We start from the raw sequence: 21,184 nt of genomic DNA, 5'->3' as shown, positions 1-21,184 counted from the left end.
ATTTGGTAAATGGGGTCACGGCACTCAGCTACCTGGGGGAAGTTGGAAGTGATTTCGTCCTTGTCCGGTGGAGTTCCGAGGAGATCCCTGGAGAAAGTGTTGGAGATGCTTGTCTTTGGACCCGAGAAGACTGCCTTCGGGAAGCATCCTCATCTTGGATCTCTAGTGGGTGTGCTTTCAGTAGCAGCACCCGCCTCAATGACACTTTATCAACAAATGAGTTTCCCTTTTGCCATCACCAATAGCCATATAAGAAAAGCACTGGAAAACTATTCATCTTCTAGAAATGCTTTTCATATGTTCCAGGGGCAGAGTTTTCTTTCCTTTTCTCTTTCCTTTTTTTTTTTTTCTGTTTTGTTTTTTAAACAAAATTAAGGCTCAAATGTTGTCTTCAACTCTCATTGCTTATGTATATTATATTAAGGCTTACAAATACAACTGGTAAATTAAATCCAGGATTGAATTAACACCTGCTATATGAGTTATTTGCTTTATGTAACCAGTAATCTCAAGGTTTCTCCTTTTTTCTCTGGAAACACAATTTAAATATTAACCTAATCTTTAAACTGTGGCTGCTTCTTTCTGACATTTGGAAACCGGTCATCCATGCAAAAAAAAAAAAAAAAAAAAAAGGCAAATATGGATATATTAATGAAAAGGGAAGCTTCTTAAAAACCTAGAGATGTGTAACTCAATGAATTGGGAAGATAAATGGTAAAGGCAGCAGGAAAGTCGATCTCCGTGTCCCTTTCTCGGGGAAACAATGCTGGTCATCTGCCAAGGTCACCTCCAATGTGAGACCTGCCAGAGGGACTGCTGATCTCATAACAGTCTTTGTATTTTCTTCATTAGAATCTCTGGAAGGGTCTCGGGCAGCTGTACTCCAGATGGGAGAATTTTCATGTTTAAGAAAAGATGGCAATAGGGCATCGCTTAAGTTCCAGGTACCCCAGATCCTGCCAAAGGAATTGTGAGTGCGTGGGGTGTTCCTGGCCCCATCCGCCCTCAGCCAGCATCCAGAGAGCGCCCCTTGGGCCTGCTCACGTCCTGCTCAGCTGACAGCCCCTGGAGAATATGAAGCTTTCAAAGTGCTGGTCTTCAGCCTTTTCTTTTATGCGCTGCTCCTCTAAGGAGTCCACGAGTCTGTCCCTTTGTTCAATCACTTGCATCATCTCGCTGAATATTTCTCTCTCCTCATTCAGATCATTCTCATCTTTCTGGCTCTCTAAAAAACAAAAAAGGAAAAGCGTGAGACCTCAGGTAACATTTGGACGTTTCTTGATTGTTTTGGACTTGTTTCTGCCTTTTAATTTCCACGGAGAAAACAAGGAAATGAATTTAACACCAGGGGACTGTTCCTGAAGCCACAGATTCGCAAGGAGGGTGCTCTGTGCGGCAGTCGGCTCAGTTTTCATCGTGGGGCTACAGATAAAGCAACAGGGGGAAATCCCTTTGTGAGGGAAAGAGTATCCACCAAGCCCGACCTAGTCCTCCAGCCTCCCCTCCCCCGCAAAAAAGAAGCCAGCCAAACAACAAAAAGGCTGTTTTCCCTAAACATGTCTGAACTGCAGCAAAGAAATCTACGTGCAAAGTTCTGAGTAAGCCATCTGCATCAGTGGCTACAATTTAATGCGGAGAATCCTTTTCTTCATGTGTAGTTCATGACAAATTGCAGCCTTTGAGTGGATACCAAGCAGGAGCAAAGCAGGACTCCAGTTGGCCAATGGGACTGTGTCTCCAGCCTGTGACTATGTTTTCCCTATTGCCTTCAGAGTACAAGAGCTTCTTCCTAGTTGGCCTGATGCCTCCAATTGCCTGGGGGACATGAGATGGCTGCAAAAGGAAAGGCAAGACTAAGAAACAGGTAGTAATGGCTTTCCGACAGTCAAAAGAGATGTTAAGGCAGATGGAAGTCTTGTCATCCAGACTACTGCCTTGGGAGAGGACATTATATTAAATACCTTCGCCCCTTCCCTTCAGCAAACTGGGGACTAGGCAGTGAGACTGATCCTGGAGCAGCCAAGGGCCTCTGTTTCTCGAAACAGGATTAGTTCTGAGGATAGGGTCAGGAAGAAGGTATACATGACAAAAGGGAGATGGGGAAGCATCATTCCCTTTCCACCTCATGTTTTATGGGAGCAAGAAGAGAAGCAGAGGATGAGAGCCCTGTGCTCCAGCCTCTCTATTCTGGGCCAAGAAATGTCATACCATTTGATGGGAACACTGGGGGCCAACGGATTCTTACCCTGCCCCTTGGATGGAATTCTGGGAAGAAGTCGGCTGGAAGGGCGCCTCATGTGTGAACATGGGGCAGTACATTGTGGTTGGGCAGAGAAGGGTCTGAGTCTGGTTTTCCAGCTCTCCATCTGCTGTGTATGGCCCAGGTGGGACCCAGAAGTACCCACCAGCCCTGGAGCCATCAAAGGTAGCTGTTCAATAGGCCCCCAAGAGGGCTTCCCCATGTTGAGGAGTGACATGGTCCCACAGCAGAGACATGTGGCTAAGCTGAATGGAGGAGGTGCCAGGGAATGCCATCAGGCTTTAGGCACACCGAGGAGGGCCCAGGCTAGGGTGGATGCCAGCCACAATGTTAAGATCCTTAGCTGCAAATGCCAGCAGAGAGAATGGCAGCCCGATGACCGGACAGCTGTGTGGGGGCTCAGCCAGTCAAAGCAACCAGTACAGACAGCTAATACCTCAAATTCACACAAACCTGCCTCAGGCTTCCCTGGCCTCAGGGAGAAGAACAGAAGGAAAAGGTTGCCATCTCCAAGACATTTTCATCCCAAAGAGACTGAGCTCTTCCTACACGGACTGTCTAAATGATTCCATCGGACTGAGTTTACTAGAGAGGGATACATTTCTTTTCTTTTCCTTTGTTTTCTTTTCTTTTCTCTTATTTTCTTTCCTTTCTTGCTAACTAGGGGGATAAAGCTTTTATGGAAGATGATCTCAGGTATAGTCAAAATGAAGAAGATTTTGGTGGGGTAGGTATACCAGAGAGGAGTGAAGAGATGTATGATCCTCGATCCTCACGAAAAATTAAAAAAAAAAAAAAAAAGGGGGACGCCTGGCTGGCTCAGTTGGTTAAGCGGCTACCTTGGGCTCAGGTCATCCTGAGATCGAGTCCCACATCCGGCTCCTTGCTCGGCAGGGAGCCTGCTTCTCCCTCTGCCTCTGCCTGCCACTCTGGCTGCCTGTGCTCGCTCTCTTGCTCTCTCTCTCTGACAAATAAATAAAAAAAATCTTTAAAAAACAAAATTTTTTTTAAAAAGAAAATTCGAAGGTGGCTCATGGAGTCTGTTGGTGGTATTTATTTTGCCACCCTGAAATGGAGCAAACTGAAATTTTTATTAAATGTATAAATCAGATATTATGTTGTATATTTTGTTCATCTAGGTATATCCCAGTGTTGGTCCTTATTTGGTAATTAACGCAGAAAAAACCTCTCTCTCAAAGTCGGCTTCTCATCAGGGGACTCATCTGAGTCCATCTGACAAATACAAACGACGTATACCAATTTTATTTATTCTGTATAGTGAGTGCAGCCCTGTAAGGATTTTGCTAGAAAAAGAATTTTTGGCTACGAAGAAAGTCCACAGATCATTACTACGTGGGAAAGAGCAGGCGCCCCTGAGTCTGTGGTGGTTTGTTCCAGAACCTTAGCCCCCTTACCACTTACCTCACGCATGCCAAATGTGCTGAGATTTCGTTTCTAAACTGTAAAATGGGGATAAAATGCCTAAGTAAAACTAACCATGATGATGACTAATATTTACTAATATCCAATATTTACTAGGTGCTTGCCCTGTACCAGGCAACCCCATAGGGAGGTGCCATGTTTGGGCCATGAGGTATAAAGAAATCATTGAACTTGTCCTTTCAGACCTAGGTCTAAGGCACAAACAGTGAATACGCCTGGCGTATTCATTCATTGGCTAGAGCCAATGAACACATAATCAAGACAGCATGTCAACTGAATTTATTTCCACTCTCCTCCTTCGTGGTGGAGATCATTTTCTCACATGTGCCCTGGCCTGGCCCATGGGGGGAAGGCTGTTTCTGATACCACGTCTAGTGCCCCGCAGAACGAGGCCCGCCTTTGTCAGGCACCCTATGTCCTGGCCCTCGTCTCGGTGCATGACAATCCCGTCTGCACGTTGGCTTCTCCAGATCCCAGGGCAGGGGAGCTCTTCTTCATGCACCAGGCCCACACTAGACTCTCAGCAAATATTTCTAAACTGAATAGAGGGGGGAGTGAATGAACGATTTTGTTCTCTTAGCTGGTGCGACGGAGTCCAATGCTGCCCTCATAGGCCAGGTGAACGAAGCCAGCCAGAGAGTCTCGCCGGGCAGCCGGTGGGCTTCCCCCTCCCCAGCCTCTCCCTCCGCCTCCAGGCTGCTCACACAAGGTGGGAGGAGTGCCCTGCGTTGGGATTTGGGGTGTGCTCTGTGCAAGTGCCTTTCCAGGGAAAAATATCCTTCACAGGGGCCCAAACACATATCCCTGTACTCACCCTCCTTGAGCATTTTCTGTCTTAATTTCTGTTCCAGTCTGCTTTGATGATCTTCCAATTCTAATTCTTGGGCCCTGGGGGTAAGAAAATGTTCACACCTTGTAAATACTGAAGATATACCTAAAACAGTGAGTAAGCTCACTGACTATAGTTACTATATTCTTTTTTTTTTTTTCCTTTTAATTAAAACTGGGGTCTTGGAATATCTCTAAATGGGAAGGTCAGGGGCTGAAGGAGCTGAGAAGGGCTGCTGGGTTCCGCTGAAGGCCAGAGATGAAGGAGCAGCTGAAGGTTGGGATGTGATCCCAGGGGGCATCTGGAAGACCACTCAGGCCACCCTCTGGGGACGGATCATTAAGAAAAGGCTAGAATAATCCAGGGGAGAAGCAATGACAATCTGAAACTCTCTTCTCTTTTAGGGGCAACATGACTTCGAGTATTGCCTCTAATAGCTCCCAGCTCTCCGATTGTAGTAAATGACAAAACCAGGAGGAGGAGACAGTTCAGGGAGAGCCATAACCTCCGCACAGCTCTCCGTCCGGTGGTAGGAGACGTGCAAAGAAGAGTCTGTGATGCTTTCGGAGTCATCAGGCTGGGGTCTCCATGCTTCCGCCAATAGAAACAGCAGAGTCAAGGAGTGAAGTTCGTTCTCGGTGAAGGTCAGTTAGGCACTCCTTGACCTTCAGTGCCTGGGGCTATCTGATGTGTGGGCAAGGGGCCCACATGCCAGGCCATGTGTAATGTGGAGGTTCCCCCCTTCGGAAACTCAACTCTGGAGCGCGTAGGAGAAGTCAGGACCACACACAGATGCTGCAGGGGTCAGAGATGGTGGTTGAAACCCTGTGATCCCTAAAAGGAAGACTACAGAGAAAGGAAAGTTTGAAGACAGGAGCTTGGAAATGCCTACACTGAGAAGGCAAAAAAAAAAAAAGAGAGAGAGAGAGATGTAGCCAGGAAGGAAGCCATTCGAGCTCTGAAAAGAGATAAAAACAAGAGAGGCAGCATCCCAGAAACCCAGAGGAGAGAGTTTTGAGAGAGAAGAGAGAGGCTGAGGTGAGAGAGGCTCACTGCTACAGAGACACCCAAGTGGGGAAGGGCTGGGAATAGGGCCTCTGTTTGACAGCGCCCGGCCTTCCCTTCCAGCCCCTCTCGCCATGTGCATGGAGCTGCCACAGCTTCGGGGTCATTTTGCTGTGCCCTGCTGTTGCTGCCCTATTTCTGTGACTTCTCCTGCTACTTGGGCCAAGATCCCTGCCATGTTTAAAATATTCTGCCTTTTGGGGGCGCCTGGGTGGCTCAGTGGGTTAAGCCTTTGCCTTCGGCTCAGGTCATGATCCCAGGGTCCTGAGATCGAACCCCACATCCGGCTCTCTGCTCAGTGGAAACCCTGCTTCCCTTCCTCTCTTTCTGCCTGCCTCTCTGCCTACTTGTGATCTCTGTCTGTAAAATAAATGAATAAAATCTTAAAAAAAAAAATATTCTGCCTTTTGTTACTGACCCTGAACTTCTCTTAGGTCCTCTCTGGTCGCCCGTGGAAATACCACTCAAGGCTTCCTCCAGGAAAGAACTTTCTGGGCCGAGTGCCGAGAGCTGACTCCTGAGGTACAGTCTACTCAGTGTGGTGCTGAGGCCACGCTGTGCCCGGACAGCATCCTGCCAATGACAGAGCACAGCGGGCAGTGCTAGAGCTGGACCCCTCTGGTGGCATCTTTGCTCCTGTACTCTCTTTGGCAGGGCAGAGACGTTCTCCGCGCTGCACTGCAGTTCGGAGTTTCCTCCGCCCAATTCTCTTTCCTCCCCACTCCCTTCGCAGGTGTCAGGACCACAGAGGCTGTGCGACTTCCCTCTTATTCCCCCTTCCATTCTCCTTTATCCCACTATGTCTCTTTCGCTTCTTTTTTTTTTTTTTTTTTAAGATTTTTTAGAGAGAGAGCAGCAGGGAGGGGCAGAGGGAGAGAGAGAATCCCAAGCAGACTCCCCACTGAGGGCAGGGCCCGACAGAGATTTCGATCTCAGGACCCTGAGATCATGACCTGAGCCGAAATCAAGATCCGGCCTCTTAGCCGACTGAGCCACCCAGGCGCCCCGACTCTTGCGCTTCTAGTCCTGTCTTGGCATCTGCTTTCCCAAAGCACTCAAGTCGCTTGTCTAGGAGGTTTGTCCCTGTTCCACCAGCTCTTTCTCTAAACTAAAACCCATCCTTTAACAGAGCTCCTGCCCGCTTTCATCTAGTTCCCATGCCTGAGTTCTTCCCTCCGGCCTCTCTTGGCCGCGTGCTAACTAGGGAAGCCAGGCACTGAGCACTGGGAGCAGGAGCCACTGCCTTCCTGATCGTCACAGGGAGGACCTACGCACAGACAAGGCTGCTCCTGCCACAAACTTCCATGGAGCTCTCACCATGTTTTCTTATCACTGGTGTGCTATGTGTTTGCATGTCTGTCTCCCCTGAAACCACGAGATCCTAGAAGATAGGGACTGTGGCCCACTCATTCTTCTTTCCACTGTACCCAGCACAGTTCCTGACACAGAGGATATGTTGGATATGCTTTTGTTGAATGAACGTTGTGATTCAGATCTGGTCCAGAGGCAGATGGTAGGGTTGTGTAAAAAGGGCTTTGCAGTCAGGTGGACAAGGACAGGTGTTGCTCGGAGTCTCAGCACGTGTATCAGCTTAAAAAACAGTGATCGAAAAAATAATTGCTAAGGAAGATGCCTTCTTCCTCATTCCTGGACGTTCTTTCCACGTCCATGGAGCTCAATGAGTGTAACTCCTGGCCTCCTTCCCCAGAAGACTGAAGACCACTCTTACTCACTCTCACCCCCAGGAGAGGCAGATTTGGGAAGAAACTAGGTGAATTCAACTCACACCCTTTTTTTCTTGGGATCAGCCAGCCTGGAGCAGACCTGCCTTCTTGATTACTCTGAGCCTTGCCATAGATCTAGGGCAAGACTTCTCAATCTTGACACTATTGGCATTTTAGGCTGAATAACTCTCTGTTGGTGGCGGGGAGAGGGGCATCCTGTGAATCGTACAATGTTAAGTAGCGCTCTTGGCCTCTCTTCACTAGATGCTAGCATCACCTCCTAGGTATGACACCCAAATATGTCTCCAGATATTGGTGAATATCCCCTGGGGGGCAAAACTGTCCCCAGGTGAGATCCGCTGGGCTAGAGTCAAAGACTTGCCCCTAAGAAGCAAGTGGGTCCATTAACTTTTGTGATGCCATAGGGGAATATAGGTAACAATCGGATCAGGTTAGTGCAGTGGGCTGAATGGTTACCCCAGAGATATGTCCGCATCCTGGCTTGAGTGACCTTCAACTCTGTCCCAGTGTGATGAGATCCAGCTCCACCTTCTGATCTCCCGGCAGCCTGCAACCTCGAGTTCAGAGTCCCTCAGTATGGTAAATACTCAAGGACGTGGCCAGGCAGATCTTCCCAAGCCCTTCCAGGGTTCATACCCAGAGGCCAAGAACATGCCTCCCCATCACAGGTGCATGGCTGCAGGTGCCCCCCGCCCCCACCGGCCCAGGGTGGGGGACAAGGATAGACTGAAAATACCTTATCCAAATGCTCTCCAGCTCCAGACCCGTCACCTGACATCTATTTCAGCCACAGGACTCCAGAGAGAGAACAGACAACGGAAGATTCTCTGTGCTAATGCCAACATGATATGCAAGACGCCAAATATCAATTTGCCTCAATCACAATTCTGTATGCACGAGGAGAAGAATTCTTGGGACTTCAACCTGGGCGGGCGAGCCGCCCCTCTCCCACCCCCTTTGCTTTTAGGACTCACTGTTATCTGTGTTGCCTTACTTACATGATCAGTAGCTCCGACTCATATCGCATTAATTTATTCTTCTCCAGAGCCAGCTTAAACCATTCCTGCAAAAGCTGTGCTTCATCTTGTGTGCCTGAATCTGCTTAAGAAATCAACAGCAAATGTGTTAGATTGGCGTTTCTCTCCCCGTGATCAACCTGGTTAGGAGCTGCGTTAGTGGCCATGTTTGTAGCGGAAAAAGGCTCAGCAGGTGGCAGCCCCCCGATGGCCTGTTGACGCCTTGGTTGCAGGTTGAGGGCCGACAAATCACACCCCCCTGGGCATGCTCTGGGGGAGAGGTCCTCTTGGACACTGAGGGCAGGAATCTTTTGGCTCCAACAGCCATGTAATCTTGATAACGCCCTGCCATAAATGAAACTTCTCCTGCCTCTGAGTACGTCCTCTGTAAAACTTCTGTATGTTTGTACATCACATTCTCCACCAAAGAAAACCCTAGAAACTCTCCTGGTTACTATCTCCTCCTCCCTTTCTTCTCCCAAATCAAACGATTAGTGAGTGCCCAGGTGGTGTGTGGCTCCCTTCGTGGGTCTGAAACACCCACGCCACATTTAATCATAGAGGGGTGGTGATGGCTATTTTTTTATTTTTGCACGAAGAAAAGCCAATAATGGGGAAAAAAAAAGTGTTACCAGCTCTGAGTCTCACTGGGAGAGCTAAATTCATATCTTCTTATAACTTAGATTATGACCTTTATTGAACGTAAGAATAACCATGAGAAAACTGACACTGCTTTTAGATATGCAATGCTAGATGCTAAAGGTTTAGATGATATAATGATAAAACCTGGGTGTATTTCTAAAGTAGCAACATGGAGGTGGCTTTTTAGTATCTCACCCTGAAATGAGGGCACGGGCTGTTTTGCAAAGCCCATGGCCACTCTAGGAGGATTTGTACTGGAGTGTCCCATAGGCAGAGGGGATGACAGTGCAGACGGAAGTTATACGTGACCTTGAGCCTTTACTTCTTCACTGGTTAAACTGAACAACAAGACATGCAAGTAATGCAACAGTAACAAGCTACTGTTTATTAAGCAGTGATCACGTGCAAGTCAGCGGGTTCCATGCATTACATGGGACATCACATTTAATCCTCATGACAAACTCACCAGTAGGGTTGCTTATTGTCACCACTTGAGAGCTGAAGAAAGCAGAGGTTTAGAAGATTAATTTTCCTGAGGTCACAGTTAGTAAGTGGCCGAACCAGGGCTTGAACTCAAGTGACCTTTATCCTAAGCCCAGGCTTTTTCCTGCTTGTATAGCACTCCCCCTCCTCCTCACTCCTTCCCTCCTTCTTATAGGCATGTAAGGTAAGTCACTTCCTTAGCACATTGCCTTGTTCCTAGTAAGTCATCCATAAAAATGAGTTCCCTTGTCTCCCTGTCTTTTCTTTAAAAAGATTTCATTTATTTGAGAGAGAGAGAGAGAGAAAGAAAGTGGAGGGAGAGGGAAGAGCAGGTTCCATTGAGCAGGAAGCCTGAAGTGGGGCTCCATCCTAGGACCCTGGGGTCATGACCTGAGCAGGATGCCCAAACGACTGAGCCACCCAGGTGCCCCCCTCGCTGTCTTCTTGACCACCTTTTTGTTCATATGGACAGTTGGGTCTAGAGAGATTTTATAAAGTGCCCCAAATTACATAATTAATGGGTAACTGGTGCTATAATGCAGATCTTGACTTCTGATGAATTCATTCATTTGTCCATTTCATCCATCCATTCATCCATAAATTTACTATTTAATAACACCTATTTATTGAATAGGTATTGGATACTACTTTAGGTACTAGAGATACAGTGACAGATAACGTTACATATCATGAGAAATTTGGACATAGTCATAAGGCATAATGCCTGCTCTCTCTCTCTCTCTTTGACTCTTTTGAATCAGATGGATTTAGAGGTAGAATAAAATAGATCATTAGGAAACTCTTGCAACAATAAAGCAACAAAAAAGTACTCTGGGAATACAGAGGAGGGAGGCTTTTCCTGGCCAGGATATGAGCCTGGCTTCACAAGAAAGGTCGCATTTGAACTGGTGTGTTGAAAAATGAGTAACACCTGGAGAGGAAATAATGAGGATGGGAGAGAACATTTCCAAGAAGGAACAATGTCAGCAAAGACATAGGGATGGAACAGAGGCAGTAGAGACATAGATCAGGCAGGGCTAAGGGGGTGGGAGGCATGCATGGTGAGGTCTGGGAGTATCTGAGGATCTCATCATAGAAGCCCCTGAACGTCACACTAGGATTCTCGTACTTTATGCTGTGGAACACAAAGGGACACTCAAGGTGGCTGAGTAGGATAATGTAAGTGAAGTTTTACCCAGAAAGCATTAAAAGGGAAAGAAGGAGAGAGAAAAATAAGCAATATATTATTCTTCCTTAGGTTTCTTGGGTGAGTGAGTGAATGAATGAATGAATTTATAAATATGTTGAATACCAACATCTCCTAAGTCACGTTCATGGTGCCAAGGGGCAAGGATGAATAAGCATCAGTTTCAACTCTCAGGGAAATTGGGAACTTGCAGTTCAGCAGGGAAAGCCACCACTGCACAGCCAAAGAGAATACAATGTGTCCCTTGCTATAACAACACAGAAGGGAATGAAAGAATAAAATATATAGACCAGAGATCATATAGAACATAGAAGTTACTTTAAACTTAGACTTGGGATCCAACTTGTACGCTTCCACTCCCCACCACTTGGGCTTGAATACTTAGCATAGCCTCCCTGAGCCTCCACATTTTTTATGTTACAGAAATGCAGTGGGATTGACTGTGCACATGAAGACGTTAACCCAGCCCCCGCAATGGCATGTGGTTTAAGCTCAATAAATGGTAACAGTCATTTTCCAGGATGCAACTGAAAGCGAGTCTGAATCAAACAGAGTATCAACAGCTCACAGTGGAGAGACCTGCCCTGGGGCTACAGAGGTGTTTTAGCTGCCCTGTGTCTTCACTGGACTCCTACTACCTTGCATGTGAAGGTGGTCTTTCCACACCGGCAGTGGTGAAGTCTGATGACTCCGGGTTCTATTTCTGCAACTGATCTTTTCTCTCACCTGATTCAAGACTTTCTGTATCTTGTTAAATATCATCTTGTGTATTCTGTTCCATCATAGGGGAATCTTTTGAATATTTTATCTAGCTGACACATTCCTTGCTTTGGGATTTCTGCAGAATTGATAAATGGGCATCCTGGGCCTTTATGCAATATTGAAAAACAAAATGTCAGATGGGACTGGACCAAGAACAGAGCCATCTGGCCCGTCATTAGGGACCCTTCTCAGGCTTTGGGTGAGGCTGTTCTACACACTGTGAATATACCCGATCATCCAGCACACATGTCTATATTTTGTCCATGAGGCTGTTACAGAAACTTTGGTAAACTAATTTCCTGAAATCAAGCTTCACAATGTCTGTCATGTCCACTGGCACTACAAACCTCACAACTCCACCCAGAAAAGGAAATGACATTTGTTTTCACAGCTTCTCAGTAAACACCAATGGTTCCTAATAATCTCTAAATTTCTTTCTAAATATTCACAATTTCTTTCATAATGCTTTCTAGAATTTTGACCAGGATCAGAATTCCTATTTCTTTCCCATGTGATGTGAAACACAGAAAATATACTAGCATTCAGTCTTTGGTTCTGGAATTCTCCATAGGTTTCCAAAGACGGAAGTTACATCTACCCAATATTTCAAACACCAGGAGGTTAATTTGGTTCATTCAACCAATTCTGAGTAATGCCACACCCAAGACACTAGTCTATATACCATCTCTCACCTGGGCTTACAAACCTGAATTCATTGCTGTCTCATTTTTCTCATCTAGATTTCTCATGCAGTTTCAATTCCCTCTTCTAGATGTGTTTAACATTTCTAGATTGAGGACCATTTTCCTTGATAAAGAAAACATAAAAGCTGAGAGTTGGAAATTCTGTCCTTTTTCATCATGTAACATTACACCATCTGCCTCAGCACTGGGCCTCTCCTTTCCTTGTTGTCAATCCAAAAGAAACAGCTTTAAAGGCACTATTTTGCTGTCTTTAGAGTTTTTTGTTGTTTATTTGTTTGTTTTGTTTTGTTTTAAATTCCAGATTCGGCCTCTTTGCTGCATTATACCCACAGGTTCAAGCCAGACTTTTACCCTGCATTACATGTCTCCTTAATCTCTCTTATGTGTCCTTCTAAAACGTGGTCCAGGAGATAACTGCCTAGCTGCACTGATTTCTACTGATGCTACTATACTCAACAGACACAAGCTGAACTGTATCGTTCCATCCAATTTTCTTTTTTTCCCATGAAATAATTTACAATAGTTGTTTGTTTGTTTTTTGGAGTCTTCCTTTCCTCAACAGTCAAAATCACTTTGAGGGATATCTTTGAACATCCCGCAATTGATCCGTTTCCTTGTTGATGGAGATCTAAGTTGCTCTTCACATTCTGCTCTGCAATATACACTCGCAAATAAACTTCTTGAATAGTATGGTATGCAAAGGATCAGTCAGTTTCACAGCCGAAAACCGAAGTGTTTTCCAAAGAGCTATGACAGCTTTTACTCCCACTAACATTGAATAAAAAGCTCCGCTGGCTTCTTATCCTTGCCACATCCTTAGTGCTATAAAGTTTTTTAAACTTTGCCAATTTAATAGTTTAAAATAGTTTCTCATTGTAGTCTTCATTTGCATTTTCCTAGTTACTGATGAGTATTCTTTCTGTGAAATATATATTTTTATTATTTGCCTATTTTATTTTTTTAATTTAAATCCAATTAATTAATACATAATGTTATTATTGGTTTCAGAGGTAGAGGTTAGTGACCCATCCGTTTTACATAATACCAGCGCTCAGTACATCATGTGCCCTCCTTAATGTCTATCACCCAGTTACTCCATCCTCTCACCCCGACCCCTCCCCAGCAACCTTCAGTTTGTTTCCTGAGATTAAGAGCCTCTTATGGTTTGTCTTCCTTTCTGGTTTCATCTTGTTTTCTCTTTTTCTCTTTTCCCCTATTATCCTCTGTTTTGTTTCTTAAATTCTATACATGAGTGAAATCATATGATAATTGTTTTTCTCTGGTTGACTTATTTCACTTAGCAAAATACCCTCTGGTTCCATCCATGTCATTGCAAATCATTTGCCTATTTGTATACAGGCAAATATTGGCTTCTCTATTTCTTATTGATTTCCAAGAGTTCTTTACATAGTCTAGAACACCGATTCTTTTTTGGTTATATTTGTGGCAGATGTAGCTTCTGAAGTAGCGGCTTATCTTCTCTTTTCCTTCATCATGTCTACAGATGACCAGCTTGAGGTTAAAAAGATTCTTTCTAACTTTTCAAGTTTCATTTTTCATATTAAATCTTTCATCCTTATGAAACTGATTTGTTTGTGTGATGTAAGGCTCAATTTCATCTTTTTCCTCTGTTGAAAACCACTTGTCCCAGAATCACTCATTTCCTGTGATCTGCAGTGCTACTGCAGGCTTGTATCAGGTTTTTGTACATGTGAGATTATGTTTGAATCTTTTGGTGGCTTTCAGCGAAGCATTAAAATTGGCTTCATAAAGGTTCTGTACATTTTTTGTTTCATTTTTTCCCTAGGTACCATATGTTTTTATGCTAATGCAAGTAACATCTTTGCTCTTTCATTTTTTAATTGCTTTATGCTGAGATCTAGAAATGCAATTGCTTTTTCTATTTTAAGCTTATATCCCATCACAGTCATATAGGCTCTTCTTATATTTAATAATTTATTTGTCCACTTTGGGGTGCTTCTCATGTGGATAATTCTATTATCTGGAAGCAAAAAAATTTGCTTCTTTCTTTCCAAACCTTATGCCATTTTCCCCTTGTCTTACTGTACTATCATCTCCTGTGCAATGTTGACTAGAAGAGGCAGTCATTCTTCTCTTATTTCTGATTTTTAAAGAAACGCTTCTAATATTTTACCATTTAACAGTGATGTTTGCTATAACATTTTCAAAGATACCTTCCAAACTAAAAACATTTACCCTGTTCTAATTCCTTTTTTGCTAAAAGTTTTTGTCCCAAATGAGTGTTGAATTTTGTCAAATGATATTTTCTTCTTATATTGAAAAGACCATGTGATTTTCCCCTTTCATTTGTTAATATGGTGATTGTTAAATCACCCTTAGTTTGCCAAATTTTAAAATTAATTGCATTAAATATTCATTTATATTCTTTTATTTTTTTGTATCTGTCATATCTATGGTTATGTCTGCCCTTTTCAATCCTAATCTATTTATTTCAGTCTTCTATCTTCTTTTTAAAAATCAGCTTAAGAGGGTTGCTTCTAGTCTTTTATTAGTCTTTTCAAAGAACCAACATTTGGCTTGCTTGGTCCTCTCCCTTTTACAATGAATGACTATTTCATTTCCTTCTAGTTATTATCTTCTTGCTTAGGTTTATTTTGTTTTTGCTTTTTCTAAACTAAGTTGGAGGCGTAACTCATTAACTTTCAGCCTTTCTTCTTTTCTAATAAAAGTATTTAGGGCAATACCTCTCAACAGAGTTTTCACTATATCCCCTGAGTTTTGATCTACTGTTCTCCTGTATGTAAAGGTATATTTTGGTATATTTTAAATATATTTAGGTATTTAAATATATATATTTTTATGTATTATATATATTTTTTATATATTTAAATATTTGGAATACTTTAAATTTCCAAGTATTTTTAGAAATTTGATTTTTTCTTTGATCCATGAGAAATGTATCTTTTAAAAAAGTTATTTATTTATTTATTTATTTATTTGACAGAGAGAGAGCGATCACAAGTAGGCAGAGAAACAGGCAGACAGAGAGGGGGAAGCAGGCTCCCCGCTAAGCAGAGAGCCTGATACGGGGCTTGATCCCAGGACCCTGAGATCATGACCTGAGCTGAAGGCAGAGCTTAACCCACTGAGCCACCCAGGCACCCTGAGAAATGTTATCTTTTAACTTCCCAAATGCATGGTTTTAGAAATTATCTCTTGGCTACTGACTTCTAAATTAAGTACATGGTAAGTACATGGTACTATTGGATGTGGTCTGTGTAATTTAGGTTTTCTGAGATTTATTTTATGAACTAATATGGTTAATTTTTATAAATCACCATGTGAACTTGAGAAGAATATACGTTCTCTATGTTGGTGGTAGAGGAATTTATAGATGTCTTTTAAATTAAGGTTATTAGTTGCATTGTTCACATTTATACCTTTGTTTGGTCTGCTTGATTGCCATTGACAGATATACTAAAATCTCCTGCCTCAGTAGTAGAAATTCTCCTTGTAGTTTATCTTTTTTTGTTGTTATATATATTATGAGCGTATTATTGTCAATACATACACATTTAAAACTGTGATATCTTCTTGGTGAGTTGATCATTTAAGACTTATGTAGTAATATGGGGCACCTGGATGGCTCAGTTGGTTGAGTTTCTAACTCTTGGTTTCACTCAGCTCCTGGTCAGGGTCCAGGGATCAAGTCCCGCATCAGGCTCAGTGCTGGGAGCCCCTCTGGGCAGAGGGAGAGGGACAAGCAGACTTCATGCTTGTCCCTCTCCCTCTGCCCCTTCCCATGATTTGTACTTTCTCTCTTACTCTCAAGTGAATGGATAAACAAAATCTTTTTTTTTTTAAATAAAAATTATGTAGTAATTTTATTCCTGTTTATTTCTAATCATCATTTTGGTATTAAAGGCTATTTTATCTGCTTTTAATGTAATTACCTCCAGGTTTTTTTCTCATTTCTTAAATATTTTTGTCATAGAGAATTTTAAACACGTACTACCCCCAGCTGTGTTTAGTTAGTATACTTGTTGTGTATTTATATTTTATATGGATTTGCTAAACAGCATACAGTTGTCTTGTTCATTAACTTTCATTATGATTACTGAGATATTTGGAGTTCCTTCTATGTCTTACTTTGTGCTATCTTTTTATCTTTCTAAAATGCTCTTCTGTTTTTACTTGGAATTGAGTGGGGATTTTTGTTTGGCTGATTATTTCTTTTAAAAATTTCTTCTCCCTTTGTTTCCTCCAACAGATTTGGAAGTTACTAATTTTATTTCCATTGTTTCAGTATCTACATTTAAGATTTAAAGAGGTACTTTTAATATCTTAACAAAGTTGACACTGTCTCAGCCCTCTTTTAAACATTATAAGGGTCCTGGGACACTTTACTTCCAATCATTCAACTCCAAACTTGTATCTTATATCCAGTACTTCAGTTCTGTTTTAAAAATCCATATTATTTTATATCAACAATGTTTATTTGATTTACTTACATGTTTATTATTTTTTTATTCACTATTTCTTCTTTCATATTTCAGACCATCTTTCTGCATATATCCTTTTCTCCTTAAAGTATATTGTCTAGAATTTTGTTTATACATAGTTAACTCTATTTGAGAAAAAAAATGAACATTTCTTTATTGTGTACTTGTTCTTGAAATACAATTTTTCTGTTATACTGTTCTAGCTTGAGAGTCGGGTTTTTGTTTTGTTTTGTTTTTAGCTGTTTGACCCTTTTACTCCACAGTCTTGTAATGTCCATTATGGCTGTTGAGAAAAGGGCAGTTAGTAAAACTTTTGTTCCCTTTTGAGATGATTCATCTTTACTCTTTATCTACTTAAAGATTATCTCTGCCCTTGATGTTCTACATTTTTCCTCATTGTGCCAAGATAAGTATGGATGTATTTCAAATTTATCCTGATTTCTGTGTCCCAGAACCTCTGTCTCTATAGATTTATGTCTTTCACCCACTTGCAGAAGAAGGAAGCTAACATTTATAAATGCCTCATTGTCATGTTTCATCCATTATCTCTTCAAATAATACATGACCTTAATTTTCTCTATTCTCTCCTTCCAGGACTCTGATTGAACATGCACCACACCTTCTTGTTTCATCTTCTACATCCATCCACAAACCATACTTCCATATTTTCCATCCCCTTCTCTCTCTGTGTGCTGCAGTCTGGTTCATTTCCTCAGATATACTGTCCAATTTACTCGTTCTCTCTATAGCTGTGTCTAAGCTGCTGTGCAATACATTCAATGAGTTTTTAATTTCAATGAATATATTTTTCATTTCCAGACTCTCCATTTATTTTTTTAAAATCCTTAAAAAAAATCTCTGGTCATTTCCTCAACTTTTTACTCAGAAAAACTTAAACCTAAAGGATCAAGCTTTTATTTAGCTGTTATGTTTCTTTGGTCTCCTAGTCTCATCTAGAACAGTTCCTAGATAGCCCTCCGCCTTTTGTTTTTGTATAGCATTGACATTTGTGAGTTATTTTGCAGACTGTCTCTTAGTTTGCAATTGTCTGATTATATCCTTGAGGTAAAATTCAGGTTAAGCATTTCTGCCACGTCAGGGATGCTGTGTCTTTCTTGGTCCATCACAGCAGGAAGCTCATGATACTACATTTGACTGTGGTTACGGCTGGTCAAGGCAAAGGTGGTGTTGCCTGTCAACTTCTGTAGTGTTTTTTTCTGCTTGCCCATTTTTCTGTGTCATCTATTTCTGCAAACGTTTGTCACAAGAACATAATATATTCAGTAACAATTTATAGTAGTTGAAGTTCTTGGCCATTTAAATTTGTGGTTTTGGCCATTCTTAGTGGCTCACTTCCTTGTGTTTTGTAGGATTATTTATTATTATCATCTCATAGTTTATTGAACTTAATTTGTCTGAATCCCGAGTGCATAAACCAAAGCGTGGTTTCTTTCACAGAGGATCTATACTTGTCGTTCAGCGAGCTGGAAGAACTGGTGTGATGCGGACTCCCGAGGTTAGCATCCCTCCTTTTTGTTAGTCCCAAGGCTTAAACTTTAAAACCACTGATATTTATCCTTAAGGCAATCCTGGATTTCTTTTTTATGCTTGCTTCCTTCTTGGCATGTGGAAGTTTCAGCACACTTGTCTTCTTCTTCTCTTCCTTCTTCTTGGCCCTAAGAGGTTTACCTCACTTACTTGGGAGCCTAGCAGTATTTCAGAAAGTAGACTTGTGGGGAATAGGCTGTTACAGCATCTAGTCCACCATTCTGCTGCTCTGGGCTTCTTGGGAACTGCATTCTGTATTTCTGGCTGAGTCAGCCACTTGGTAATATAGTTTCAAATATTTTTCCAGGTAAAGATTATTATGACCGTGTTTTTTAAACCTGAGGGTTGCAAAGTTAACTTAATGGGCCACCACAAGCACTAAAAATAAGACAGAATGGAAAGCACTAGTCATTTAAATGTAGCAAAATTCAATATTATTTCTTGATGAATTGTATTCAATTATGTATTTATATGTACTAACTTGTGATACAAAATGCACGTCTTGCTGTTGTCATGGTGGTTTTTTTGTGTAAAGAAATACTCCAGGGCAGATAACCTTAATGTGCCTAGAATCCACACAGTGGAGAGGACTCGAGGCTTCTTCCTCAGGAGGAGAATCTCGGGGTCACCCTCACAGGGCCCATCTTTGTTGTGAGGCCCCTGACTTTCTACAAGGTGGCCACGGAGGCTGAATCTAAGGGGAACACACAGTCAAAGGATAATTCCTATCTGTCGAGTAAAGCAATCTGCAGTAGACCCTGAGCCTCTTTGCACATCTCTGCTGAGTGTGCCAAATGGCAAGTCCCTACCATCCTCCAGCCCCGAGCCACTCCTGCAACCAGCGAAGGAGATAATTCTGAGAAGGAGGTCAGGATCTCACAGGGTGACTAGTGTACAGCTACCTGGTTCCTGGGAAGGGCCTGGCTTGTTCAGTGCTTGCTATAAAGGCTGCTGAGTGCCCTGGCCTGAGCTCCTAAGCTGTGGCACCATCCACTGTGTGCACAGCTGCCATCTGGGCCCACCAGGTCACATGGCCACACTCAAGTAGAGGACAACTTTTACCATGCTGCATTCCCTCTGCTTGCTGGGCAGTGAGTAAAACACTCCCATGCTCTAATGCACTGAATTTCACTGTTCACTTTCAGCGTTTCAGCAAACCCATCTAAATTCCTGGCTTGCTTAGCTATCATTTCTGGAATCTTTTTACTCCTGGCCGTTTTCTATGAATGGCATTGAGACTCAGACTCACAAGTGCCTGATTCCAGTACCTGACTTCTTTTCAGGACACCTCATTGCTACATTACCAAGGAAAGTATCATTTCTTCTGCTCCTCAGCAGCCAGCAAGATGGAAACCACAGAGTGTAAGCCAAACTACTTCCCTCTTCCTGGCTAATTTAGCATTGCAATTTCTCTCGGCATAACATGTGCTCCTGCTGCCACCTACCGGCAGCCTCTTACATTCTGCTATTTCTTTGTAAACTCCATTTTTGCAAAGAAGCCATCTGGCTCTTAGCAAACCTTCCAAACAAACAACAAGCTCAATGCAGACAACCAGCTGGTAAACCTTCCCCCAAAGTTGGTAGAGCTATAAGGGAGAAGTAATTCCCATATACCTCCCTTAGGGACAAATCTTTTCTCCTTCTAAGCCGCTCTCAGTTTCCAAGAGATTTCACCTGCTTCCATGTATTGAAAGAAATCGCAGATTCTGTGATCCACACCATCTAAATTTGGATGGTGGTCTCCGGCAAAAATGAGGAATTCCATGGCCCTAGCACTTAACACTGGCCACCACATCAATATCAATAACAAAGTAGTGGGTAACAGCGCCTTGACCAAGAAGGGTCTAAGAGGCTGGCAAAGCGTGGCTTGTTTTCCTCCTAGAGGGTGGGGCCTGGGGCAATCGTGCTCCTGCACATCCTGGACCATCACTCTGGGCAGCTAGGAGCACCGAGGGAATCCATTCCCTTTTCCAAGGACATCATCCATCCATGACACTTCCCCCTGCCTCCCAACACCCACCCCACAGGACATCATGACTTATCATCCAGGGTGGGTGGTTGGATTTTTGTTTTTCTTTGTTTCCCTTTCCATGATAAAATGGGGAACAACCCTTCCTGGGGGTGGGGGAGTTTATTTCTGACTGTTGGGAAAAAAAAGAAAGAAGGAATTGTTGTCACGACAATTAGGAGCTCATCAAAGCTTCATTCTGCTCATCAGCCATCATTGCCCTCCATCCCGCACCCCCGCATGTTCCTCTAATTCAATGCCGCCTAATGAATAACTCCTAGGAACAAAAGAGCCTTTCAGGCTGGCGCACGTAATTATTAGAGGAGCCTTGCATAACTGTCACAGACTACTCATGTTTTCAGGCCTGTCTCTAAATTTGGTTATTCACAACCTTTATAGCTCAATATTATTGCCTAACTGTGATCATTTTCTAATTATCCTAATAATACCTATTAAATAATTCCCATTAAATCACTTGAACCAGAGCAGCACAGGCCAGCTCAAATACAACTTAACCTAATAAGCATTGGTCATTCATTAAGCACCAGGGCAATCTTTTAAAGGGGCTGAATAGAATATTAAACTGCAAAGGAATATTATTATTGCACAAATGTTATTACAAGTTGGAGTGTATTAATTTCGATGCCTGGTTTGCACATCTTCCGTTTGGTTTCCTTAGGGGCCGCTCTCCTTGACTCGACTCTTCCAGGCTCCAGCCCTGCGTTGATCTGCCTCTATCACCCACACAAGGACAATCAAGGGAGGAAAAGGCCCATAAGCTGAACAGGGGAATTAAATTACTAAGGATGTAAAGGGAATGAAGGGAATCCATCTTCTGGCTGGGTCGACACACCTTTGAAAACAGAAGCTGGCTTTCTTCAGCTGATAATTCAAAATATCCTTTCTGTACACTTGGGGAAGAGGGAGATTTTCAGAAGCTTGAAAAATCTGGTGTCTAGAATTTAAATTTTAAGCAGTAAAGATTAGC

General features: G+C 42.8%; 1 protein-coding gene across 1 annotated transcript in view; it reads right to left on the bottom strand.

The window, feature by feature from the left end:
- Positions 1-336: 336 nt before the first annotated feature.
- Positions 337-21,184, bottom strand: part of MICAL2 (microtubule associated monooxygenase, calponin and LIM domain containing 2) — a 210,019-nt gene continuing 189,171 nt past the window's right edge. Inside the window, exons 35-37 of the mRNA XM_032853495.1 lie at positions 8,341-8,440; positions 4,518-4,591; positions 337-1,225 (exon numbers count right to left, since the gene is read on the bottom strand). Of these exons, the coding sequence (XP_032709386.1) occupies positions 1,041-1,225; positions 4,518-4,591; positions 8,341-8,440 (359 nt within the window). The 3' untranslated portion in view covers positions 337-1,040. The remainder of the gene's footprint in view (positions 1,226-4,517; positions 4,592-8,340; positions 8,441-21,184) is intronic.

This window comes from Lontra canadensis, unplaced genomic scaffold (assembly GCF_010015895.1).
Source record: "Lontra canadensis isolate GAN:19392208 unplaced genomic scaffold, GSC_riverotter_1.0 scaffold7, whole genome shotgun sequence".
NCBI classification, from domain to species: Eukaryota; Metazoa; Chordata; class Mammalia; order Carnivora; family Mustelidae; genus Lontra; species Lontra canadensis.
Note: the sequence above shows the minus strand (reverse complement) of the source record. Positions and strands in the feature narration are given on the sequence as shown.